Source organism: Protomyctophum bolini (genome assembly GCF_963924005.1).
Source record: "Protomyctophum bolini genome assembly, chromosome: 24".
Taxonomy (NCBI): domain Eukaryota; kingdom Metazoa; phylum Chordata; class Actinopteri; order Myctophiformes; family Myctophidae; genus Protomyctophum; species Protomyctophum bolini.
Window position 1 is genome coordinate 26,234,341 of NC_137885.1, and position 25,295 is coordinate 26,259,635.

Sequence of the window (25,295 nt, forward strand, 5' to 3'; positions counted from 1 at the left end):
AACCAAGCTGCTGCACATGCTTAACACACAGAGGGAAAAGAAGATTTTTTTTTATATATAGCACATTGTTGACATACTATTACTTGACACTACTAGACAGGATGTTTGTTTTGGGTTTTTTTAAGCCACCTAGGGATAAATGAAACAACGCCTTCTCCAGACAGACAGACTGCCCATAGTAGCTGAGACAGAACAGTATTTAGCCAGCTTTTTTGCAATCCACCCAATTGCAGACCCCTGAGCACAAGTTTATGGACATGGCCCAGACTTCCAAATACAAGGACAATAAGTTGACAGTTTTATCCCATAGAGGCCATAATACGTTCCACCAGAAGCTGATATTTCATAAGTTTGGATGTAAAACAAGTGTCCATATATACAAATCAAATGGGCATCCTATTTCAAATATAGTGACAGTTTTTCTAATTTCATTGTGTCACAATCCGTGGTACCTAGTGGTCCTTGTTCCTATAGTTTTGTTTAATGCTTTCTGTTCTTGTGTACTTTTATTATGTAGTGATGCCCTACTGTTTCCAGTTTCTGCCTAGTTGTGATTGCCTGTCTTGTCTCACCTCCCTGTGATTATTAGTTTTCTCCACCTGTGTCCCGTTAGTCTCCCAGCCAATCCCTGTGTTGATGTGTTAGTCTTGTTCACCTGTGCCCTGTTATCCCTGTGTGTATTTATTACTCTCCTGTCTTTTCAGTTCCTTGTGAGATCTTTGTTTAACTGTCGTAAGTGTTCTGTTCCAGTCTCTGTTAAATAAACTGTTTGCATTTGAGCTCTTCGGCCTCTCTGTCCTGCATTTGGGTCCTATACCCCCTTGGCTCACCGTGACACATTGATGATGAACACAATATCTGGGGTATTTGGAATATTTTGTAGTGAATTGACATGCGTGTCGTTGTGATCAAACCAGTCTACACACACACACACACACACACACACACACACACACACACTCACTCACACACACTCCTCCTCTGTCTACCCAGCAGCAGCAGTAGCAGGGGGAGGGGCTGAGGATGACGATGACGGCGAATGGGACGAAGATTGGGACGACCAGTCGTCGCATGGCGACAACACGCCCGGCAACGACGAGGAGGGGGGCGGGGCTGCTGGAGCACGCAACACGCACACCATGAAGATGGCTCTCAACAAGTAACGTGCACACTCACACACATTTGAAATGTTTATTTATGTCCACATAATGAGAAGTACAGGAATACCTTGTTACTGTACAAAGGACATAAACACTGCCAGTGCAGTTTGACAGTGGGAGAGCAGCCAGTTACAACGTGCATGGACGGCAAAGCATCGTTACATACAGTACAGCTGACATGTCGGACACAGGGCAGCATCGTTACATACAGTACAGCTGACATGTCGGACACAGGACAGCATCGTTACATACAGTACAGCTGACATGTCGGACACAGGGCAGCATCGTTACATACAGTACAGCTGACATGTCGGACACAGGGCAGCATCGTTACATACAGTACAGCTGACATGTCGGACACAGGACAGCATCGTTACATACAGTACAGCTGACATGTCGGACACAGGACAGCATCGTTACATACAGTACAGCTGACATGTCGGACACAGGACAGCATCATTACATACAGTACAGCTGACATAGGACACAGGGCAGCAGACATACATCATGGATAAAGGAAACAACGCCTCCTCCAAATTGAGCGGCTTCCTATAATGGCTGAAACTGAGCAATACCTCGCTAACTGCTTGGCTCTCCTTTTGGAAAGGCCGGCCATTTGTAAGCCCCTCACAACCAACTTATGCACATGCCCTAGGCTGCCAAAGATAAAAGCTAAAAGTTTACATCTGTAGCCTAGCTGTGAGATGGGCTGCATTAGCTGCTGATACTTCAGCACTTTGGTTAGAAAGGCTTCTTCCAGGCTATAGTCAAAGGTACAGCCGACCTCGACAATGAACACCTCTCTATGGTTTTCATTTACAACAATGACATCAGGGGGACACACTCACACACTCACACACACACGCACACTCACACAGGCCCCTTTTCCACCAAAATATCTTTGGTTCTTGAACTGGTTCCGTTCTATATGGTTCTTGGTGCCTTTGGTTCGTTCACGGAACCAGCGGCCATTTTTTTGGCTCCCGTTCCTAAGTGGTTATGATTTTGTGGAAACAAAATTAATTGGTTCAATATTATAGGCGGGGGAAAAACAACCCATGTTGTGCACATCCCAAATTCTAGCTATAATAATGGCTTGAATGAATGTAGTATTTTTGAGTGGTGCTAGCATGCAGTAATGTCTGTCTGACAGAAATATAATTTTGTCACTATACCAAGTGTCACTGTTTTATTTAAAAAAAAAAATAATAATAATTGAAAGCTTCCCCAGAAATCAGTTTGCTTTTGTTTTCACGCAGGTTTCATTTCTCCAAGACGGCGTCGAACCCAGAGACGTTCCTGTTGGCTAAGCTTCCACCCAAAGGAAAAGACCGCATTCCTGTTTATGTGAGTCAAAACAAAGCCTTGTGGTTAGAGGGTCCGCCCTGAGACTGGGAGGTCGGGGGTTCGATCCCCGGCCCGGGTCATACCAAAGACTCTAAAAATGGGACCCAGTGCCTCCCTGCTTGACACTCAGCATCAAGGGTTGGATTGGGGGTGTGAAGTGAGGACGCTGGCGTCGACTGTTTGCAGCTTCACCTCCCAATGTATGGATGAATGAACCGTTGTAAAGCGCTTTGAGTAGGCACGTAGTGCATAGAAAAGCGGCATAAAAATGCAATTCATTAAAAATACAATTCATTAATTATTATAGGATGCAGTGATGAGTTCTGTTCACCAGTATCTGGTGAACAGAACTCATCACTGCATCCTACATGACATAACGAAATAAACGAAATAAACACTATCTGTTTATTTTTTAAAGCAATTGATGGAACTCTTTACTGTTTTATATTAACCCATTTTGACCTGAGATCAGATTCTAAAAATTGACTTCTACATCCTGACAGTTTTCTGAAAAAAGCTGTGTTTCTGTGTCAGTCGTTTCTTTGAGTTGACTGGATGGTAATACCGCAAGGTTGCCGGTTCAAACACTGTGGGCTCCCCCAGAGTTAGTGTCGAAGTGTCCTTGAGCAAGACTCTGAACCCCTAATTGCTCCTGATGTGCAGGTTGGTGCCTTGCATGGTTTCCGCCACCATAGGTGTGTGAATGTGTGTGTGTGAATGGGTGAATGTAATGCACGATATATGTAAAGCGCCTTGGATAAAGGCGCTATATAAATGCACCATTTACCATGCTGGAGTGACCCAGTGTGAGTGAGGGAGTGGCCAAGATTTGGGGTGTTGGAACTTGGCTTATGAATGATTCTGTTCTCTCAGCTAGGTGAAGTGGGCCCAGTGTGGCTCTATACCCTCAGTCTCCTCTGTTTCTCTCAGCTAGGTGAAGTGGGCCCAGTGTGGCTCTACCCTCAGTCTCCGATGGACTGCGTGGTCGACGACCCCAAGAAAGGAACCAAGATGTACGGCTTGAAGAGTTACATCGAGTACCAGGTTACACCCAATGTGAGTCTGAGAGGCACGCACGCCACGCACGCACGCACACATGCCACGGAATGCACGGACGCACGCACGCCACGCACGCACGGAATGCACGCCACGCACGCACGCACGCACGGAATGCACGCCACGCACGCACGCACTGAATGCACGCCACGCAAGCACGCACACATGCCACGGAATGCACAGACGCACGCACGCCACGCACGCACGCACGGAATGCACGCCACGCACGCACGCACGCACGGAACTCAACTTCGTCTCGTTCCTCATCGCATCACTGTCGTGGCAATAATCACGCTAAACAACACCCCTCTCGTGTAATATTGCTTAATTAACCTTCCTCCCATTGGCTGTTTCTCAGACCACCAGCCGAGCCGTCAATCATCGCTACAAGCATTTTGATTGGCTGTACGAGCGGCTGCTGGAGAAGTTCGGCGCGGCCGTGCCCATCCCCTGTCTGCCCGACAAGCAGGTGACAGGTCAGTCTCCATGGCGACCATCCCATCCCTTGAAGTCATCGGTTACCATGACAACCATAGAAAGTTAACCCATTCTGACCTGAGATCAGATTCTAAAAATGTTCTTCTACATCCTGACAGTTTTCTGAAAAAAGCTATATGTTTCTATGTCAGTCAGTTTTCAAAAATAGCAGACCTACAAGCTCTGAGCTTGCGTGTGCGTGTGCGTGTGTGCACTTGTGTGTTTCCAGGTCGTTTTGAGGAGGAGTTCATTAAGATGAGGATGGAGAGACTTCAGGGATGGATGAACAGGATGTGTCGCCACCCGGTGGTCTGCAACAGTGACGTCTTCCAGCTGTTCCTCACATACAAGGACGAGAGGGTGCGTGTGTGTGTGTGGCAGAGTAGATTAAGTGTGTGTGTGTGTGTGTGTGTGTGTGTGTGTAATTTAATGTAAACTACTTGTGTTCATATTTGGAAGCCTCTGTAATGTCCATAAATCAGTGGTGAGGGGCCTGCAGATTGCAGGCATGCCCAATAAGCCGAGAGCTGATCAGGCATCGGCAAAATTCTGTTCAGTGTCTGCAATAATTGGCAGTCGCCATATATGGAGAAGGCGATGCTTTCTGTACCCGTGATCTATTCTGTATCCTGAAGCACTTGTTGTAGAGTTTTTCCAAGTTTGCGAATCCACTATTGTTTGTGTTCAAGAAATTCCTTGTAAAATGTGAATACAAATAAAGATGTGTGTGTGTGTGTGTGTGTGTGTGTGTGCGTGCGTGCGTGCGTGCGTGTGTGTGTGTGCGTGCGTGTGCGTGTGTGTGTGTGTGTGTGTGTGTGTGCGTGCAGGATTGGAAGCTGGGTAAGAGGAAGGCAGAGAAAGATGACATGGTGGGACCGATGATCTTCTCTTTCATCGACCCCGAAGCCGCCGAACTGGACCCTGTCGAAGTGTACGACACAAACACACACACACACACACACACACACACACACACACACACACACACACACACACAGGGACTGAGTCCCTGGAACAACACATATACATTATAATTCTAGGGGTTCTTGAAATTAAATAGTTTGAGCACCACTACTGACATAGAAAAACTGTCATAGGGTAGGTACCCTCACAAAAACATGCAGTAATCCTGGTCACTAAACTGCCTCCCCCTGGCCAGCCGGGGCGCCTGATGGAGGGGAAAGGAACTGGTCTCTGTACTGCCTCCCCCTGGCCAGCCGGGGCGCCTGATGGAGGGGAATGGAACTGGTTGGAATAACGTATTCCTTCCACGCGCTATGTCCAACCAGGGAAACTTCCCCCTGTCAGGTGTAAAGGAGCAACTTGGACACTCGGGCATGAAGGAAGCATGAGTTAAGTCCGTTGCTCTCCCCAGGTTGGCGGAGGGTGTGTAGAGCCCAGGATCACATTAGATGATTGACACAGGGGTGAAAAATGGGTTACAAAATCGTGGGATAAAAAATATATAAAAAGAAAAAAACATATACATTATAATTCTAGGGGTTCTTGAAATGAAATAGTTTGAGCACCACTGACCTAGAAAAGCTGTCATGATTATAGAACTGAGGAAGGAGGAACGTTACCGTAGCCCAATCAGACCTGATCTCAGGTCTGATTGGGCTACGGTAACGTTCCTCCTCCGCGTTCTCTCAATCTCTGCCACGTCGCACGCGTGCAACAAATTATTATTATTATTTTTCAAGGATATTTATTGAAGTTTGCACATACTGTAAGACAGGACAGACAACAGATACATGACAACAATTGAGTCCACATTTCATTCTGACCCCTCCACGAAAAGGCCTAGTTGTCCTCCTGACCCCCTTATCTATCATTTATACATTATGGATAAATAGTGTTTGGACTTGGGCTGTTTTTTATCTGTGGCATTCAATTATAGAACAGATATACAGGACAAAAGAAACATACATGCAGGACCCACGCAACACTAACAGACACGCCCTAGGCTGAATTTGTAGTTTGTTTGCTACTTCAGTTCAATAAATACATTCCGTGTGTGTGTGTGTGTGTGTGTGTGTGTGTGTGTGTGTGTGTGTGTGTGTGTGTGTGTGTGTGTGTGTGTGTGTGTGTGTGTGTGTGTGTGTGTGTGTGTGTGTGTGTGTGTGTGTGTGTGTGTGTGTGTGTGTGTGTGTGTGTGTGTGTGTGTGTGTGTGTGTGTGTGTGTGTGCGTGCAGAGAGCAGAAGTGTGAACACTACAGCAAGTTCACCAAATCCATGGATGACGGAGTGAAAGACCTGCTGAACGTAGCACACACACACTGGAAGAGGTGCACGGGACGTATGTAATGCACGCACACACACACACACACTGGAAGAGGTGCACGGGACGTATGTAATGCACGCACACACACACACACACTGGAAGAGGTGCACGGGACGTATGTAATGCACGCACACACACACACACACTGGAAGAGGTGCACGGGACGTATGTAATGCACGCACACACACACACACACTGGAAGAGGTGCACGGGACGTATGTAATGCACGCACACACACACACACACTGGAAGAGGTGCACGGGACGTATGTAATGCACACACACACACACACACACTGGAAGAGGTGCACGGGACGTATGTAATGCACGCACACACACACACACACTGGAAGAGGTGCACGGGACGTATGTAATGCACGCACGCACACGCACACACACACACACACACACACACACACACACACACACACACAGTTCCAATGTACTTAACTTCTCAATGATTTAAACTAGATCTTCTGTGTGTGTGTGTGTGTGTGCCGTGTGTGGTTGATTGTGTGTGTGTGTGTGTGTGTGTGTGTGTGTGTGTGTGCGTAGCGCTCCCTAAGGAGTACCTGAGAATAGGGAAAGCCTTCCAGAACCTTGCATCTGTATTCAACACCAGTGGATACCAAGGTATTATTATTATTATTTAAAAGATGACTTGAGCTCTGAGTCCTTAGCGCTTATTTACAGCCTGAACCATTATGCTGACGTTTGACCTCTGACCTTTAGTGTGCGTGTGTGTGTTTGTGTCTGTGTAGGCGAGGCCACTCTGACGGACGCGCTCACAGCTGCTGGTAAAACCTATGAGGACATCGCGGGGACTGTGGCTGAGCAGGTACACACACACATGCACGCACGCACGCACGCGCACACACACACACACGCACACACAGGCTTTTAAAGGGACACTTCACCCTTTTTGCAAAAGAATATATGTTAATGACGTTTAGAAGCTTTAGAACACTTTCCTGGGGGTCTTTATGTGTGTAATATGTGGTTTTAGATATTTTAGATTGTAGCAGTGAGCCTGGTGTCTCTGATGTCATGGACACTGGGCTCACTTCCTTCCTGGACTACATGTTGTCTCAGTAAGACAGCTCTCTCCCCTATCCACAAGGAGGAGCAGTGCACCAAAGAATTATGGGAATTGTAGTCCAGGAAGGTAGTGAGACCAGTGTCCATGACATCAGAGGGCTCACTGCTACAATCTAAAATATCTAAAACCACATATTACACACATAAATACCCCCAGGAAAGTGTTCTAAAGCTCCTAAACGTCATTAACACATATTCTTTTGCAAAAAGGGTGAAGTGTCCCTTTAAGAGCCGTATAATAATAAATAATATGTAGTAACAACAGGAACAAACAGTAGGTTTTAAATGAAGATAATATTAAACATCATAATTCTATATTGTGTTAATTAATAGTGTGTAGGAAACGCCACACTAGTCCTTTCACAATGTTCACTAAATGGACTCGACCTTGACAAAGATAATTCAGTCATGAGACTAGTGTCCTTTTAACTCTGTGCGCACACACACACACACACATACACGCACGCACGCACGCATGCACGCGCACACACACGCGCGCACGCACACACGCACACCCACTCGGTTGGTATTTCCTGTCTGAATGATGAGTCACTTCCTTGTCCAGGCATTTGGCCGTCATGTACCTCTCCTCTTCCTTCCTCTGCTCTCCTCCCCTCGTCCTTGTCAGGAGGTCAGAGGTCAGAAGGTCAGGAGGTCAAGGGATCATTCGGTTAACCCATTAACCCGCCCTGGACGTCAATTAACCCACACATTTTAGGCACATTTTAACGATTTTTCAAAAATAGCAGACCTATACAAGCTCGTAAGTGCGCCACTCGGTGGAGCGCTATGAGCTTGTAGATCTGCTATTTTTCAATAGCAAAAATTATAACATAATGTTTGAAACACCAGAATGGGTTAAAATCCAACACTTAAGTGCCAATTAATGATGTCCACAAACATACAGCAACATAATTCTCATTCTCACAGTTTAGGGGTGTCACACACTCATTTAGGGGTGGAATTTCTTGCCTTTTATTGAGATGTAAGCCTATATTTCCTATTCTTCTGCTCTGGAATTTTGCTCTTTTTTCCCCCCTCTTTCTGTCTACTGAATAAAGTCCTGCTACGCCGTGTTTATATTTTGCTTAATGTCTCATGTAAAGCACGTGGTATTACCTTAATGTAAAATGATCTATAAATAATAAATCGCCTTGCCTTGCCTTACTGGCAATAAGATGCTGGAATACCCTTTTAACTCTAATCTCTTAAACTGTGTGTGTGTGTGTGTGTGTGTGTGTGTGTGTGTGTGTGTGTGTGTGTGCGCGCGCGCGTGCGCATGTCCGTGCGTGCGTGTGTGCGTGCGTGCGTGTGCGTGTGCGTGTGTTTCAGCCTAAGAAAGATCTCCACTACCTGATCGAGACCAACAGCGAGTACAAAGGTCTGCTGGGATGTTTTCCTGACACCATCGGGGTCCATAAGGTTTGTCATGCTGCACACCTGTAAGGGTCCATTTGGTTCCATTTATTACACTCTCAGAGTTACAGACCTGTAAGGGTCCATTTGGTTCCATTTATTACACTCTCAGAGTTACAGACCTGTAAGGGTCCATTTGGTTCCATTTATTACACTCTCAGAGTTACAGACCTGTATGGGTCCATTTGGTTCCATTTATTACACTCTCAGAGTTACACAGTACACACCTGTAAGGGTCCATTTGGTTCCATTTATTACACTCTCAGAGTTACACACCTGTAAGGGTCCATTTGGTTCCATTTATTACACTCTCAGAGTTACACACCTGTATGGGTCCATTTGGTTCCATTTATTACACTCTCAAATCGTGAAAGAAAGAAAATCGTGAAAGAAAACACTGAAGAAATCGTTTCATGAAACCTATAGTATCGTGAAAGAAAACGGCAGAGAGGTTTTTCTATTGGAAGTTAAGGCTGTGCTTTTGATTCAAGTTTAGAGGAAGCTTTCCTCACTAAACTAAAGTAAAATATCAACCATTAGTACAAGCCATTATACATCTCTAGGCTATACGTGTCAGCTCATTGTTTTATTATTTGGCAGCCTGGGCCATGTCCACAGGCTAGTGGTCAGAGACATGATGTCCACAGGCTAGTGGTCAGAGACATGATGTCCACAGGCTAGTGGTCAGAGACATGATGTCCACAGGCTAGTGGTCAGAGACATGGTGTCCACAGGCTAGTGGTCAGAGACATGATGTCCACAGGCTAGTGGTCAGAGACATGATGTCCACAGGCTAGTGGTCAGAGACATGATGTCCACAGGCTAGTGGTCAGAGACATGATGTCCACAGGCTAGTGGTCAGAGACATGATGTCCACAGGCTAGTGGTCAGAGACATGATGTCCACAGGCTAGTGGTCAGAGACATGATGTCCACAGGCTAGTGGTCAGAGACATGATGTCCACAGGCTAGTGGTCAGAGACATGATGTCCACAGGCTAGTGGTCAGAGACATGATGTCCACAGGCTAGTGGTCAGAGACATGATGTCCACAGGCTAGTGGTCAGAGACATGATGTCCACAGGCTAGTGGTCAGAGACATGGTGTCCACAGGCTAGTGGTCAGAGACATGATGTCCACAGGCTAGTGGTCAGAGACATGGTGTCCACAGGCTAGTGGTCAGAGACATGATGTCCACAGGCTAGTGGTCAGAGACATGATGTCCACAGGCTAGTGGTCAGAGACATGATGTCCACAGGCTAGTGGTCAGAGACATGATGTCCACAGGCTAGTGGTCAGAGACATGATGTCCACAGGCTAGATAGTTAGTTAGTTAGTTAGTTTCATTTATTGTCCACGTGTGGAAATTCGTCTTCGGTCTCAAACAGTAAAAAACAAACGGTTACAACAACAGCAACAACACTTAACACAATTATTTTCTCATGGCAAAAGAGTGCAGGACATACAGTGGCAGATACAGTGGAAAAACAAACAAATCTAGCGAGACATGGTATCATTTAGTGCCTTAATGGCATTTGGTATGAAATAATTTTTAAAAATGTTACGGTTAGTTCTTGGTACTTTGTACCGTCTACCAGAGGGAAGTAGTTCGAACTCCCTGCAGAGTGGATGAAAGGGGTCGTTTTTCGTTTGCTATCTTGATAGCTTTTTTACGAAGTACCTCCTTGTAGATACAGCCTAATTGTTGCTGTCTATTCCCAATTATTTTTGAGGCTAGGTTTACTATTCGCTGCAGCTTGCTTCTTCCTTTTACATTTAGATTTTCCAAACCACATTGCCATGTTAAAAGTCAAGATTCCCTCTATCAGGTTTGTATAGACTGTTTCCATAATATGCTTGCTCACTCTAAAGGAGTTGAGCTAGTGGTCAGAGGCTTGAGGAATATAGCGTTGTCCAAGTGTAAGGCAAAGCAGCTTGCAACAGTCGCATACTGTTCAATCTCCTCCATGCTTTCTGTACCCATGATTTTTCCCAGGTGTTGGTAATTATGACAGACTGAAGTGACCAATGTAGACTGTGAATAAGTTTGTGCATGTGTTGCTTATGTTCTGTACATTTAGGGCTTATTTGAATTCAGGCACTGAGACACATTTTGAGCGTGTGGGACATCAGAAACCCTTTATAATGTATTAACTTCTTTCAACACTTGAGTGTGTAGTTTGTGTACACAAATTATTTGGCGTAAAGGCAACGCTAAGAGCCCCAGATGGGCATTCGTTTGTTACATCTACAAGCTCATAGCGCGCCACCGAGTGGCGCGCTACGAGCTTGTAGGTCTGCTATTTTTGAAAAATCGAAGAACGACTGACATTTTTAGAATCTGATCTCAGGTCAGAATGGGTTCATCAGACCAGTGTGTGTCCAGTGGAAACCTCGTATGAATCTGATCTCAGGTCAGAATGGGTTAAAGATGCTATAAGCAATTATGTCAAAAATGTTCATGACCTTTTTTTGGGTATTCAGACAGCCAGCAATGGATCAAACGCTCCCCAAAACATGTAGTCTCTGTGCAGTGTTGTTTTTGGCATCAAATTTTGATTTTAGTTTTAGTCATAGTCTTTTGAATAGTTTTCATTTAGTTTTAGTCACAAGGTAGTCGACGAACATTTTTCGTCTTAGTTTTAGTTCGACGAAAACAACACTGTCTCTGTGACACATCTAGGCGGCGCCTACATATACAATCTCACAACGCGTCGCGAGATTGTATATCTGCTATTTTCAGCATGCAACCCAGCATAAAACTGGATCTCTTGTCCACTAGTCCCTTACTAACATTTTAGCCTAGTTTTTATTTGTTGACTAAATTGTCAGTATATTTAGTCTTAGTTTTAGTCATCATAGATTCGTTTTTATTTAGTTTTAGTCAGTGAAAAAAGGTTGTCGACGAACATTTTTCGTCTTAGTTTTAGTCGACGAAAACAACACTGGTCGGCGGTTCGAATCCCGGCTCCTCCTCCTCTTGTCTACATGTCAAAGTGTCCTTGGGCAAGAAGACACTGAACCCTACATCGCCTCCAGTGAGTCGGTCGGTGTGAGCTCGCCACCGTCGGTGTGTGAACGTGGGAAGTGAGGACGCTGGCGTCGACTGTTCGCCGCTTTACCTCCTAATTTATGAATAAATTAACCGTTGTTGTAAAAGCGCTTTGAGCACTTGGAAAAGCGCTATAAAAAATGCAATTCGTTATTATTATATTTACCATTTCACTCCTGGGGTTCCTCCTCCTTCTTCCACACTGTTCACTATATGGAGGCATCGGCTTCTACTGTAGGTTTTGTGCACTCACTGACCTTTTATAATCTTTCACTCCAAGATCCACCCTTAATCCATTCTGCGCGGGAACCCCTTTTGGTGTTAGCATCATGTTATGCTTTAGCTATTGAAAAATAGCAGATCTACAAGCTCATAGCGCGCCACCGAGTGGCGCGCTACGAGCTTGTAGGTCTACTATTTTTGAAAAATCAAAAGAACGACTGACATTTTTTAGAATCTGATCTCAGGTCAGAATGGGTTCATCAGACCAGTGTTGTGTCCAGTGGAAACCTCGTATGAATCTGATCTCAGGTCAGAATGGGTTAATCAAAGCAGGCCCACAGCAGCCGACAGTCATTGGCTGCTGTGGGTTCTGAAAGTCGGCCCTCTTGGGAGTGGCATCTATAGAGTTCTGTCCTCCATAGAGAGATGGTAACTGGAGTAGCCCACCCAGCCTCTGTGACCTCATCTTGGTTACAGCAGATGGTCAGAGTGCTAGACATTGTTTTTTTTTTAGATGAGATGAGATGAGATTAAATTTATTGTCAATGTACAGTACAAGTACAGCACAGCACAGCGAAAAGTATTTTCGCATCTCACCAATGGTGCAAACAAGGAGTCAGTAAGGAGGATACATTAATTACAGTAGTAGTAATGAACTGAGCAGTAGTCATTTAAATAAAGTAATACATAAGATATGAGAGGAAGAAGAAAAACATGATCTGTCCATATTGCACGTATAGCCCTTATTGCACGTGGCCCAATGCACCGAGTTCTAAACTAAGGTCCAAAGAGACCATATTCCACGAGTCCAGTGGCCATAATATCGCATCAGTCCACATAGACTTTACCTCGGATAGACTCCTCACCATTCGTGGCATTTTGCAGATAGAGATAGATAACCACACATGACTACAGTTAACTCCCTCGTTTACTCAGGCCTTTAAACAATGTTGTTGAGGGGGGTTGTTTATGAGCCACTCATTTAAGAGAGACACTTTGTCTCCTACTATCTTAACCTCAGATAAAATGCTGGACATTTTAGTTACACACAGGTTTGGTACAACATACGGTATGCAGTTTTGTTCCAGTTATTGACATGACAGGGCTGGCCTGGTGTTCCATTTCACACCTTCCCAAGGGGGGGGGGTACTGTACTACATACAAGATTTAATTTCCTCACTCCATTCTAACATTAATGTGGTAACTATGGCATAATGATACATAATATATGCATATGGCTGTGGATATTTCCCCAATGAATGTGGACTCAAATAAAGAAAAAATACCAGCTCAGTGGCCTTGTGGTTGGAGTGTCCGCCCTGAGACTGGGAGTTTGGGGTTCAGGCTACTTACTACTTACAAAAAAATAAGTGTGTGTGTGTGTGTGTGTGTGCGTGTGCGTGTGCGTGTGCATGTGTGTGCGTGCGCAGGCGGCCATAGAGAAGGTGAAGGAAGGAGACAAGATGGTGGCAGCAGGAAAGATCACCAACCTGGAGAAACACAACATGAGCAAACGCATCAGTACCATGAGCTACGCTCTGCAGGGTAATGCACACACACACACACACACACACACACACACACACACACACACACACACACACACACACAGCACCATGAGCTACGCTCTGCAGGGTAACACACACACACACAGCACCATGAGCTACGCTCTGCAGGGTAACACACACACACACAGCACCATGAGCTACGCTCTGCAGGGTAATGCACACACACACACACACACACACACACACACACACACAGCACCATGAGCTACGCTCTGCAGGGTAACACACACACACACACACACACAGCACCATGAACTACGCTCTGCAGGGTAACACACACACACACACACACACAGCACCATGAGCTACGCTCTGCAGGGTAACACACTCACACACACACAGCACCATGAGCTACGCTCTGCAGGGTAACACACACACACACTATCACAATACGAGTAAGACGCGCAAACGCGGGAAGCGAACGCAGCTCGTACATATTTGGGTTTTGGACGTATAGCTCCATATATGGGCACAAAAGGGGCCAGGTCCACAACAAACAAATCACTGGCCCCTTTTGTGCCCATATATGGAGCTGAGTGGACCTGGCCCCTTTTGTGCCCATATATGGAGCTGAGTGATTGCTGATGCAACACACTCCATATTTGGATAGCGGGACAGACAGACGGACAGACAGACAGACAGACATGATCTGCTAGGTCTCATAGCAAGTGCTCACTGCGTTCGCAAATATACAACTTTGTGCGAGACGTGGCCAAAGCATTTCCGGCCCTATAGCAGTCCTTCTCAACCGAGGATACCACTTTGATACGCATTAAGGACCCCCACTTTGATACGCATTAAGGACCCCCACTTTGATACCCATTAAGGACCCCCACTTTGATACCCATTAAGGACCCCCACTTTGATACCCATTAAGGACCTCCACTTTGATACCCATTAAGCTACCAAACGCCCATTTTAATGGCATTTCTATCTCTGGGACCCCCAATTTATTTTTTGTAAAATCAATGTTAATGGAACCAGGTCCATTTGGGTCCATTTGTACACTCAGAGTTACAGACCCATAAGGGTCCATTTGGTTCCATTTGTACACTCTCAGAGTTACAGACCCATAAGGGTCCATTTGGGTCCATTTGTACACTCAGAGTCACAGACCCATAAGGGTCCATTTGGTTCCATTTGTACACTCTCAGAGTTACAGACCCATAAGGGTCCATTTGGGTCCATTTGTACACTCAGAGTTACAGACCCATAAGGGTCCATTTGGGTCCATTTGTACACTCTCAGAGTTACAGACCCATAAGGGTCCATTTGGGTCCATTTGTACACTCAGAGTTACAGACCCATAAGGGTCCATTTGGTTCAATTTGTACACTCTCAGAGTTACAGACCCATAAGGGCCCATTTGGTTCCATTTGTACACTCTCAGAGTTACAGACCCATAAGGGCCCATTTGGTTCCATTTGTACACTCTCAGAGTTACAGACCCATAAGGGCCCATTTGGTTCCAAACTATCATTTAGCTGGAGACCCCCTGGAACTCCAGGTTTCATGAAGTTCAGCACCATGGACAGTCTCTCTCTCTCTCTCTCTCTCTCTCTCTCTCTCTCTGTAAACTGTATTGTTGACGGGCATAAAGAAAGCACAGGTGCATTGTGGGTCGGGCGTGGTACACACACACACGGACACAGGGCGTAACCCGACCCCTCTTGTTCGCCCCCACAGCCGAGATGAACCATTTCCATAGCAACCGTATCTACGACTACAACCGAGTCATGCAGCTGTACCTGGAGGAACAGATCAAGTTCTATGAACAGGTGAGAGAGAGACATCCACTTTACATTACAGAGAGAGAGAGAGAGAGAGAGAGAGACTCTACCTGGAAGAACATATCAAGTTCTATGAACAGGTGGGTGTGTGAGAGAGAGAGAGAGAGAGACAGAGAGAGAGAGAGAGAGAGAGACTGAGAGGGGGGGAGAGAGAGGGAGAGAGAGACTGAGAGGGGGGGAGAGAGACATTTTGAGACTTTAAACCAATGGTTTTCAACCCTTTTCATAAATAAGTGTCAGAGCTGAAATCGACATGTAAATATGAAATAAATGCTTAAACATGTAGCTAGGTGTAATGTTATAGAGACCACAGAAGACATGTAAATATGAAATAAATGCTTAAACATGTAGCTAGGTGTAATGTTAGAGACCACAGAAGACATGTAAATATGAAATAAATGCTTAAACATGTAGCTAGGTGTAATGTTAGAGACCACAGAAGACATGTAAATATGAAATAAATGCTTAAACATGTAGCTATAGGTGTAATGTTAGAGACCACAGAAGACATGTAAATATGAAATAAATGCTTAAACATGTAGCTATAGGTGTAATGTTAGAGACCACAGAAGACATGTAAATATGAAATAAATGCTTAAACATGTAGCTAGGTGTAATGTTAGAGACCACAGAAGACATGTAAATATGAAATAAATGCTTAAACATGTAGCTAGGTGTAATGTTAGAGACCACAGAAGACATGTAAATATGAAATAAATGCTTAAACATGTAGCTAGGTGTAATGTTATAGAGGCCACAGAAGACATGTAAATATGAAATAAATGCTTAAACATGTAGCTATAGGTGTAATGTTAGAGACCACAGAAGACATGTAAATATGAAATAAATGCTTAAACATGTAGCTAGGTGTAATGTTAGAGACCACAGAAGACATGTAAATATGAAATAAATGCTTAAACATGTAGCTAGGTGTAATGTTATAGAGAGCACAGAAGACATGTAAATATGAAATAAATGCTTAAACGTGTAGCTATAGGTGTAGTGTTAGAGTCCACAGAAGACATGTAAATATGAAATAAATGCTTAAACATGTAGCTATAGGTGTAATGTTAGAGACCACAGAAGACATGTAAATATGAAATAAATGCTTAAACATGTAGCTATGTGTGTAATGTTAGAGACCACAGAAGACATGTAAATATGAAATAAATGCTTAAACATGTAGCTATAGGTGTAATGTTAGAGACCACAGAAGACATGTAAATATGAAATAAATGCTTAAACATGTAGCTATAGGTGTAATGTTAGAGACCACAGAAGACATGTAAATATGAAATAAATGCTTAAACATGTAGCTACGGGTGTAATGTTATAGAGACCACAGAAGACATGTAAATATGAAATAAATGCTTAAACATGTAGCTAGGTGTAATGTTAGAGACCACAGAAGACATGTACATATGAAATAAATGCTTAAACATGTAGCTAGGTGTAATGTTAGAGTCCACAGAAGACATGTAAATATGAAATAAATGCTTAAACATGTAGCTATAGGTGTAATGTTAGAGACCACAGAAGACATGTAAATATGAAATAAATGCTTAAACATGTAGCTATAGGTGTAATGTTAGAGACCACAGAAGACATGTAAATATGAAATAAATGCTTAAACATGTAGCTAGGTGTAATGTTAGAGACCACAGAAGACATGTAAATATGAAATAAATGCTTAAACATGTAGCTAGGTGTAATGTTATAGAGACCACAGAAGACATGTAAATATGAAATAAATGCTTAAACATGTAGCTATAGGTGTAATGTTAGAGACCACAGAAGACATGTAAATATGAAATAAATGCTTAAACATGTAGCTATAGGTGTAATGTTAGAGTCCACAGAAGACATGTAAATATGAAATAAATGCTTAAACATGTAGCTATAGGTGTAATGTTAGAGTCCACAGAAGACATGTAAATATGAAATAAATGCTTAAACATGTAGCTATAGGTGTAATGTTAGAGTCCACAGAAGTGAACCTTTCAAGCCTATTTTCTCAACTCTAAGCCATATCTCCAAAACCGGTGGGTCAAACTGAACAACCAATATGTCAATTTGAAGCTATGATTCCCTGCTGTCATAATTTTATGACATGAACGGAAATTAAAAAAAAAAAATCCCTCAGTCAAATTTGGTCACATTAACCTCTTTAGTATTATTATTGTTCTTTCTCTTCTTTGATTGGTCAGATCACTGAGAAACTGCGACAGGCCCTGGGACAGTTCACCACGATCTGAAGAGGAACACACGCGCACACACACACACACACACACACACACACACACACACACACACTGCATTATTTAATCAATCACATTCGGCGTATCCGAGTGTTCCCACTAAGGAAAGTAGTCTTAAAACCATCTTTGTTTTGGTGAGTAGCGAAAGTGTCCTTTTCTTTTGTTACAGCTGCAGCTGCTGTGTTACCGTGTGTGTGTGACGGGGCGAGGGCATAACGGTACCATAGCGTTAAGGAGAGAACTCCTTCTAAGGGCCGATTCATACTCCTATTTTACCGCTGTTTCGGGCTCGTCAGAAATTTTCAGTAGCACCGAAGAGCCGACTATAGGACGGTCGTCGTAAGCAAGAACAACACATGGTAATACATCAAATAAATAGAAAATAGGCATCAATAATCATAAGTAAGCGAAGAACCTAATATCCGTCTCACGGTAGAATATCTATAACAATGAAACTATGCGTGTGTATATATATAATATATATATATATAAATTACATAAGTTGAGCCTTTGCATACACCTGTGAGGTCAGCGCTACGGGCTAAGATGGAGTCTGAAGAGGTGGGTTTTCAGACCACGGCAGAATATTGGGAGTGAGTCTGCGGTTTTGATCGCAATGGGAAATGCGTTCCATAGTTTTGGGAGCCGTGAAGGGAGGAGAGTTTGGGACGTGTGGAGCGTTGTTGTCCCGGCTGTCCCGTCCCGTCGCTTCCTTCCACTGTCCCGCTCTGCAGGGGCAACATGGGTTTGTCCTTTTGTGTTAAAACAAGCCATTACTTTTAGGAATGCACCGAAATTGACATTCTTGGCCGAAACCGAATACCGAATATTGGAAACAGTTGGCCGAAAACCGAATACCGAATATCCGAATATGATTATTATACAACTTTTTTCCTACCATTGCTGTCATGGCCGTACCTTTTATGATTTATGGCAAAATAAATGGTTATGGCAAAACTTAACTAAAATAATAATCACTATTATGGGTCCATAAAACATTTATTCAGCCCTTTTGAATGCATTCATTCCATACACTATTCTGTGATATATTTTCTGCCTATTTGGGCCGAAACCGAATAGGCCGAAAATGCATTTTTAGCCATTTTCTGCTGAATATTTTCTGCAGCCGAATATTCGGTGCATCACTAATTACTTTAGTTATCTTGGCCTTGAGCTTGAGGCCCATGAATGAAGCTTTAGAACAAGCTCAAAATGTTACTACGTAGAATAGACGTATAAGAAGTTACTGTTCATTTCATGTCTTGAAGTTGACACTTTGTTGATTGTATATAAATATGGTTGATTTTCAGCTACAGTATTTTCAGGTCAAAAGTTTCAGCATTGAAGGGTATTTATGAACAGAAGTTATGACTAACGTACAGTAGACATAGTTTGTGTACAGTAGACATAGTTTGTGTACAGTAGACATAGTTTGTACTACTAGTGAACAATAACATATACTGTTCACTTCACTTAACACCTAAAGTAATGAAGACTTTTTTTTTAATAATCTAAACATTTTATTCACTTTATTTTTTATTTGTTTTAACGTTTCGTAAACGAAACGGGGAAAGATACCCCCAAATTGATAATATACAAGTTATCATGAATCAAAAAGTATAAATAAATAAATAAATAAACAAACAAATATTTACACATATATACACGCACGCACACACACATGCACGCACATGCACAACACTGATGAGATGTGCTGTCAAATGAATCTATAAAGCCATCAAAGCTGCACTTCAAGTAAAACCTGTGGAATAGAAGCTAGTATCAAATAGAAGCTACTAGTATCAGAACTCAACAGACAGACATGGGTCCAGGGACTCTCAGGGACATCCCAGGGGCTCCCAGGGACTCTCAGGGACTCCAGGGACTCCAGGGACTCCCAGGGACTCCCAGGGACTCTCAGGGACTCTCAGGGGCTCTCAGGGACTCCAGGGACTCTCAGCGACTCCCAGGGGCTCTTAGGGACTCCCAGGGGCTATCAGGGGTCATTGAGCCTTAACTCAGTGGTCAAATTGACATTTATCAGCCTTGCGGACCCCTGTTTGTACGTTTCTAGCAGTATTTTCAAACCATTTTCATTTCAAGGGCCCCCAGGTTTGACATGCAACAGGCTACGGGCGACCCCCATTTAATGGCATTTCTACCTCTGGGACCTCCATTTATTTTGTAAAAATCAATGTTAATTTAACTCTTTGAGAGTGGACAGAGTGCTAGATCTGCTATTTTAGAAAAATCTTGAAATTGGCGCAAATCTTTGAATACAGTATATATTATTCTTTCAGAGCGAACGTTTATAACTAAAATCTTTGCTTCTAGGAGGATCCCTGGAACAACATGTTTTCAGATGGGGGGTTCCGCGGCCAAATACAGATGATTCTGGGGGTCCTTGACATGAAAAGGTTGACATAGAAACATAGGTTTTTCAGAAAACTCTTTTTTTCTGAAGAAGCTTTTTTTTTTTTTTAGAATGGGGCCTCAGTCCTAAATGGGTTGACCGGATAAAAGGGAAACGGTGCGTGTCGATAGACGGATGACGTGTTATCGTTGCCGTGTGTTTCGTTCATATGTTCATAATATGTCCTCTGCCTCAGTTCACAACATGAGTTCATGTGTTATGAACACGTTTGTCAAAATGCTTTGAAACGACTCACATAATGTACCTTATTATACTTTATTGCATGTACAACACAAGTACCTTATTACATGTACCACAATGCATTAACCACATGCACACACACACACACGCGCACACACACACACACACACACGCACACACGCACACACGCACACACACACGCACACATGCACACACGCACACACACACGCACACACAGAGGTCGTATGTTAAGTGTAGGGAGCTGTTAATACAATATTCTTTTTATTAATGTTACAAGATGTACAATACGATATTCAATGTTGTTAATATATATGATCTGTCTGTTTTTTTATATATATTTTTATTCCTACATATTTCACTTCTGGCCTTTTTTGAGAGAGAGAGAGAGAGAGAGAGAGAAATGCCTTTTCACTTCCGTCCATCCCTCTGAAGCCAAATTCATACCTTGTCAAACAAACGGGGCAAATAGCCGATCTAATTGCGAATGCGGTGAGCACTTACTATGAGACCTAGCAGATCATGTCTGTCTGTGTGTCCGTGTGTCTGTCCCGCTATCCAAATATGGAGTGTGTTGCATCAGCAATCACTCAGCTCCATATATGGGCACAAAAGGGGCCAGGTCCACATATACAGTAACAGCGGGACAGACAGACAGACATGATCTGCAGGGTCTCAGCTGCGTCCGCTTCCCGCGTTTGCGCGTCTTACTGGTATTAAAGTTATACCTTTAATATTCACATTCCTTGTTCCCATGTGCCTTCTGTTCTGTTCCCCCGTGCGCGCGTGTGTGCGCGCGTGTACAGTACACGGGCGTGTGTGTGACGTCATTCCGATCGTGCCTTCCCATTGATTAATCTATGCACCCCTTTTTGTATTTTTTTTAATCTATAATCCATTTTTGTTTCCTTTTCAATATTATTACATTATATTGTGTGTTTTGTGTTACCGTAACATACCTTCGAGGACCAGGTTGTCCCCACAAGTATAGTAGAATGTGAGAAACACACATTTGTGAGGTCCTCACAGGGAGAAAAAAATATTGTTTTATGATTAATGAATAGACTGTTAGAGTTCGAGGCTTACAGTTCTCGGTTGGGGTTATGAATATGATTTGACCGCTAGAGGTTATGGTTTATATGCCTCATGTATATTTATTTATGTCGCCACGCATTGGGAGCTTGTAGATCGACTATTTTCCGGTGTGTGACACCGTTGTGAAAAAAATAATGAAAATAGTGCCGTCATGAAAATGTATGTCGAAGTCCTCACGAGCATTGTGTGTGTGTCTGTGTGTGTGTGTGTGTGTGTGTGTGTGTGTGTGTGTCTGTGTGTGTGTTCAGAAACATTGTTTCTCTGTTTGTTGTAATATTCAGTTTTCTTTTTCTTGTAAATCATACTTGCAAAGTTGTGTATAATATGAACATGCAACTGTTTTTTAACACTATGATTAAAAATACACATTTATGATCACTGCACTTCAGACTTTCCGTCTGTATATTTATCTATTATTCATTATCTTCATATAATTGGTCGTCACAAATGCTCACTCTAAGATGACTCCATGTCTACTCACTCCGTGTGAGAGAGTAGAGGGCTGTGGACAGTTCAGAAACCTGTCTACTCGCTCTGTGTCTCAGAGGAGGGCTGTGGACAGTTCAGAAACCTGTCTACTCGCTCTGTGTCTCAGAGGAGGGCTGTGGACAGTTCAGAAACCTGTCTACTCGCTCTGTGTCTCAGAGGAGGGCTGTGGACAGTTCAGAAACCTGTCTACTCGCTCTGTGTCTCAGAGGAGGGCTGTGGACAGTTCAGAAACCTGTCTACTCGCTCTGTGTCTCAGAGGAGGGCTGTGGACAGTTCAGAAACCTGTCTACTCGCTCTGTGTCTCAGAGGAGGGCTGTGGACAGTTCAGAAACCTGTCTACTCGCTCTGTGTCTCAGAGGAGGGCTGTGGACAGTTCAGAAACCTGTCTACTCGCTCTGTGTCTCAGAGGAGGGCTGTGGACAGTTCAGAAAGGCAGGTTGGTCATTTCAAGCAAGATTTCAGACTTTTTCAAACTTTAACTTTTGCATAATGCAAGAACTATTTCATCATCATGCTAACTTATGTTTTTTTTTGTTTTTCTCCGTAGCTTGGAATCCCCATCGATGATGATGTCACTGCTGGCAGGTTTCTGAACTGTCCACGGCCCGCCTCTGAGACCCAGCGTGAGTAGATCACCTCACCAATTTTCAACCTATCTTTATTATAATTGGTCCTCGCATGATAAAATACCACCATTTGTTCTGCTATGTCTGTGTCTCATAGGAGGGTTGTGGGCAGTTCAGAAACCCTTCCACCAGTGACATTGTTAGGCTTTTTTTTCAATAGCTAAAGCATTACATAATGCAACACCAAAAGGGGTCCCCGCCCAAAATGGGTTTAAACAAGATTAAAAATATATATATATAGATTTTTATTATCGTGAGAACGATGGCTTCCATTTTTGCATCACAACTTTTCAGGAATAGAAAAAGCCTGCCGTCTTATTAGCTTGGATTCCCCGTCGATGATGTCACTGGTGGGCGGGTTTCTGAACTGCCCACATAATATATATTTTCCATTTGTCAAAATCTTAGCAGATGTACACACACAAACCGTGTCGCATCATGATGCATTGTGAGCTTGTAGATCGGCTATTTAGTATGACATAGTTATTTGGTTAATATTATGTAATGGGCCTATATCCTACTAAATAGGTAGAAGAATTTTAAAGAATTCACAAATGAAATCGGCTACTTCAGTGAAAGTGCTTCAGAGTAGTTCTATTTCCCACCCATGGTTGGTATTGGTGTTAAAAAGCTACATTTCAATGTCATTATGAAATGCCAACAGCGCCATCTGCTGGTGTAAAAATATGCTTGAACTGAACTGTATGTTTATAGTAAAGGAAGGAATGATTCAAGTAATGCATTACTTTATACAAGTTAAATAATGGTATCTGAAAGTAATGCATTACTTTATACAAGTTAAATAATGGTTTCTGAAAGTAAGGCGTTACTTTATTCAAGTTAATTCGAACATGGGGCTAAAATGTGTATTTCTTTACCAAATTTTCGAGCGATTTTTATTTTTATTTTATTTACTATAGTCCTACTAGACCCCAGGAAATTACATCCGGCCACAAAAGATCACAGGATCTACTGAATGTGAAGGGGTGACAAACTGACACCCCCCTGTAGTAAGACATACTGCATTGTTTTGTCTGCATTTCAGCCACTGGTTTGAAGAGATGTAGGCCTCGCTGACCCAAAACTAAAGAATTATTTATGGTCATTGTTGGATAGGAATTCCATGCTGTATTGATGTTTGTACCATATAGTAGGACTAGGAGAGTTAACAGGCAAAATCATTTTTTTTTTTTTCAATAATATTTTTATTGGCTTTTTTATAACATACATTACATACAGTACATTCACTCACTCACTCACTCACACACACTTGCACTTGTATACACAAAACAAAAAATAAGTATCTAAATAAGAAAAAATAAAATAAAACATTTGTGTAGTTCTTTAGTTTTCAGTTCTGTTTCTTTTCCTCTTAAACAATAGTCTGTATAGTATTCATATTTTCTCCCACAGCTGGACAAAATCATTCTGTCTGCCCCTAACTTATATACGTAAGTCTTTCCAGTCCAATACAGTTCATAATTTCCTTTTCCCACATCCTCAGTGCTGGAGCGTCTGAATGTAAGATAATTATTTTACATTCTCTAATTGTGTAGACTTCTTGTAAATGAAATAATGTATAGATGTTTAACAGTATTTGACTCCTCTTGAGAGCGTAAGACCCGTGAGCGTCCACGTTGACGAAGTACGTCAAAGTTGACCTTACGTATACGTGTACTTAGTTACTTCGTTGCCACCGCTGGATACTTGGAAGTATTACGTATTTGTTTTCTATATTTAGTCGACCACTTATCCTTTTTTGTTGACGAGAGTTGATGTTGTTTACTCTCACAGCACTTTGAAACGTTTGGTGTGTGTGTGTGTGTGTGTGTGTGTGTGTGTGTGTGTGTGTGTGTGTGTGTGTGTGTGTGTGTGTGTGTGTGTGTGTGTGTGTGTGTGTGTGTGTGTGTGTGTGTGTGTGTGTGTGTGTGTGTGTGTGTGTGTGTGTGTGTGTGTGTGTGTGTGTGTGTGTGTGTGTGTGTGTGTGTGTGTGTGTGTGTGGGGTGCGTGCTTTTATCTGTGCATGACAGAAGAAACGGACAGAGAGTCGAGGTCATTGCGTCCTCCAGCTTAATGGACATCAAAGAGCCATGCGGAAACCATTTAGGTAAGTTGTTTCACTCTTGTCACTCTGCAGTCACAGAGAGAGGATGATGTTTTATTGTTTTATTGTTTTATCTGTGTTTATTATTTAGGTATAAAGATGTTTCACTCTGTCACTCTGCAGTCACAGGTCTGGAAGGTGGAGAGAGGATGATGTTTTATATGTGTGTATTATTTATCACGGTACGGCGCATAGTATAATGGACAAAATGTTTAGTGAAGTGGTTCCCAAACTATTTCACCTCAAAGACCTCCAAATTTACACTAATTAGCCTGAGGACCCCCATTTGAAAAGACATGCCAGGGACCCCCCATAAGAGAAGGTTTTTACGGCTCTAGCAGTGACTCTCAACCATAGACTGTAAGAAATATGGACAAAGCGTTCCCCGGGTCTAACATGAACGTAAAATGAAGCCTGTCAGTCCTTGCAATGGAAGTCGCCATCTTTCTAGATCCGTTTTGGCCCAGCTGGCCCATTGGCTGGCCCAGACAACGAGGCGGGACTTCCCCCATTCTTCTTCGTTGGTTTTTATTTTGACTCGAGTGGGTGGGGGATCCCGATCATAGACTGTAACGGTAGCCACGCCCCTCAGAACATGCACGACTTTATGGTATTTTTTTTAAT

The 25,295-nt window shown here is 43.1% G+C and overlaps 1 protein-coding gene across 4 annotated transcripts in view; it reads left to right on the top strand.

The window, feature by feature from the left end:
- Positions 1-21,835, top strand: part of LOC308312014 (sorting nexin-9-like) — a 32,242-nt gene extending 10,407 nt beyond the window's left edge. Inside the window, exons 6-19 of one of the 4 annotated variants that reach the window (XR_013963715.1) lie at positions 994-1,159; positions 2,420-2,507; positions 3,438-3,563; positions 3,922-4,039; positions 4,270-4,400; positions 4,868-4,971; positions 6,236-6,339; positions 6,879-6,956; positions 7,085-7,161; positions 8,754-8,843; positions 13,540-13,654; positions 15,364-15,455; positions 17,675-21,670; positions 21,701-21,835. Coding sequence is in view for 2 of the 4 variants with exons in the window: in XM_080758864.1 (XP_080614990.1) it covers positions 994-1,159; positions 2,420-2,507; positions 3,438-3,563; positions 3,922-4,039; positions 4,270-4,400; positions 4,868-4,971; positions 6,236-6,339; positions 6,879-6,956; positions 7,085-7,161; positions 8,754-8,843; positions 13,540-13,654; positions 15,364-15,455; positions 17,675-17,722 (1,337 nt within the window). In the remaining 2 variants the exon portion in view is untranslated. Of the gene's footprint in view, positions 1-993; positions 1,160-2,419; positions 2,508-3,437; positions 3,564-3,921; positions 4,040-4,269; positions 4,401-4,867; positions 4,972-6,235; positions 6,340-6,878; positions 6,957-7,084; positions 7,162-8,753; positions 8,844-13,539; positions 13,655-15,363; positions 15,456-17,674 lie in introns of all 4 variants that reach the window. The other 3 variants (XR_013963716.1, XM_080758864.1, XM_080758865.1) reach the window with 3 other exon arrangements.
- The last annotated feature ends 3,460 nt before the right edge of the window (positions 21,836-25,295 follow it).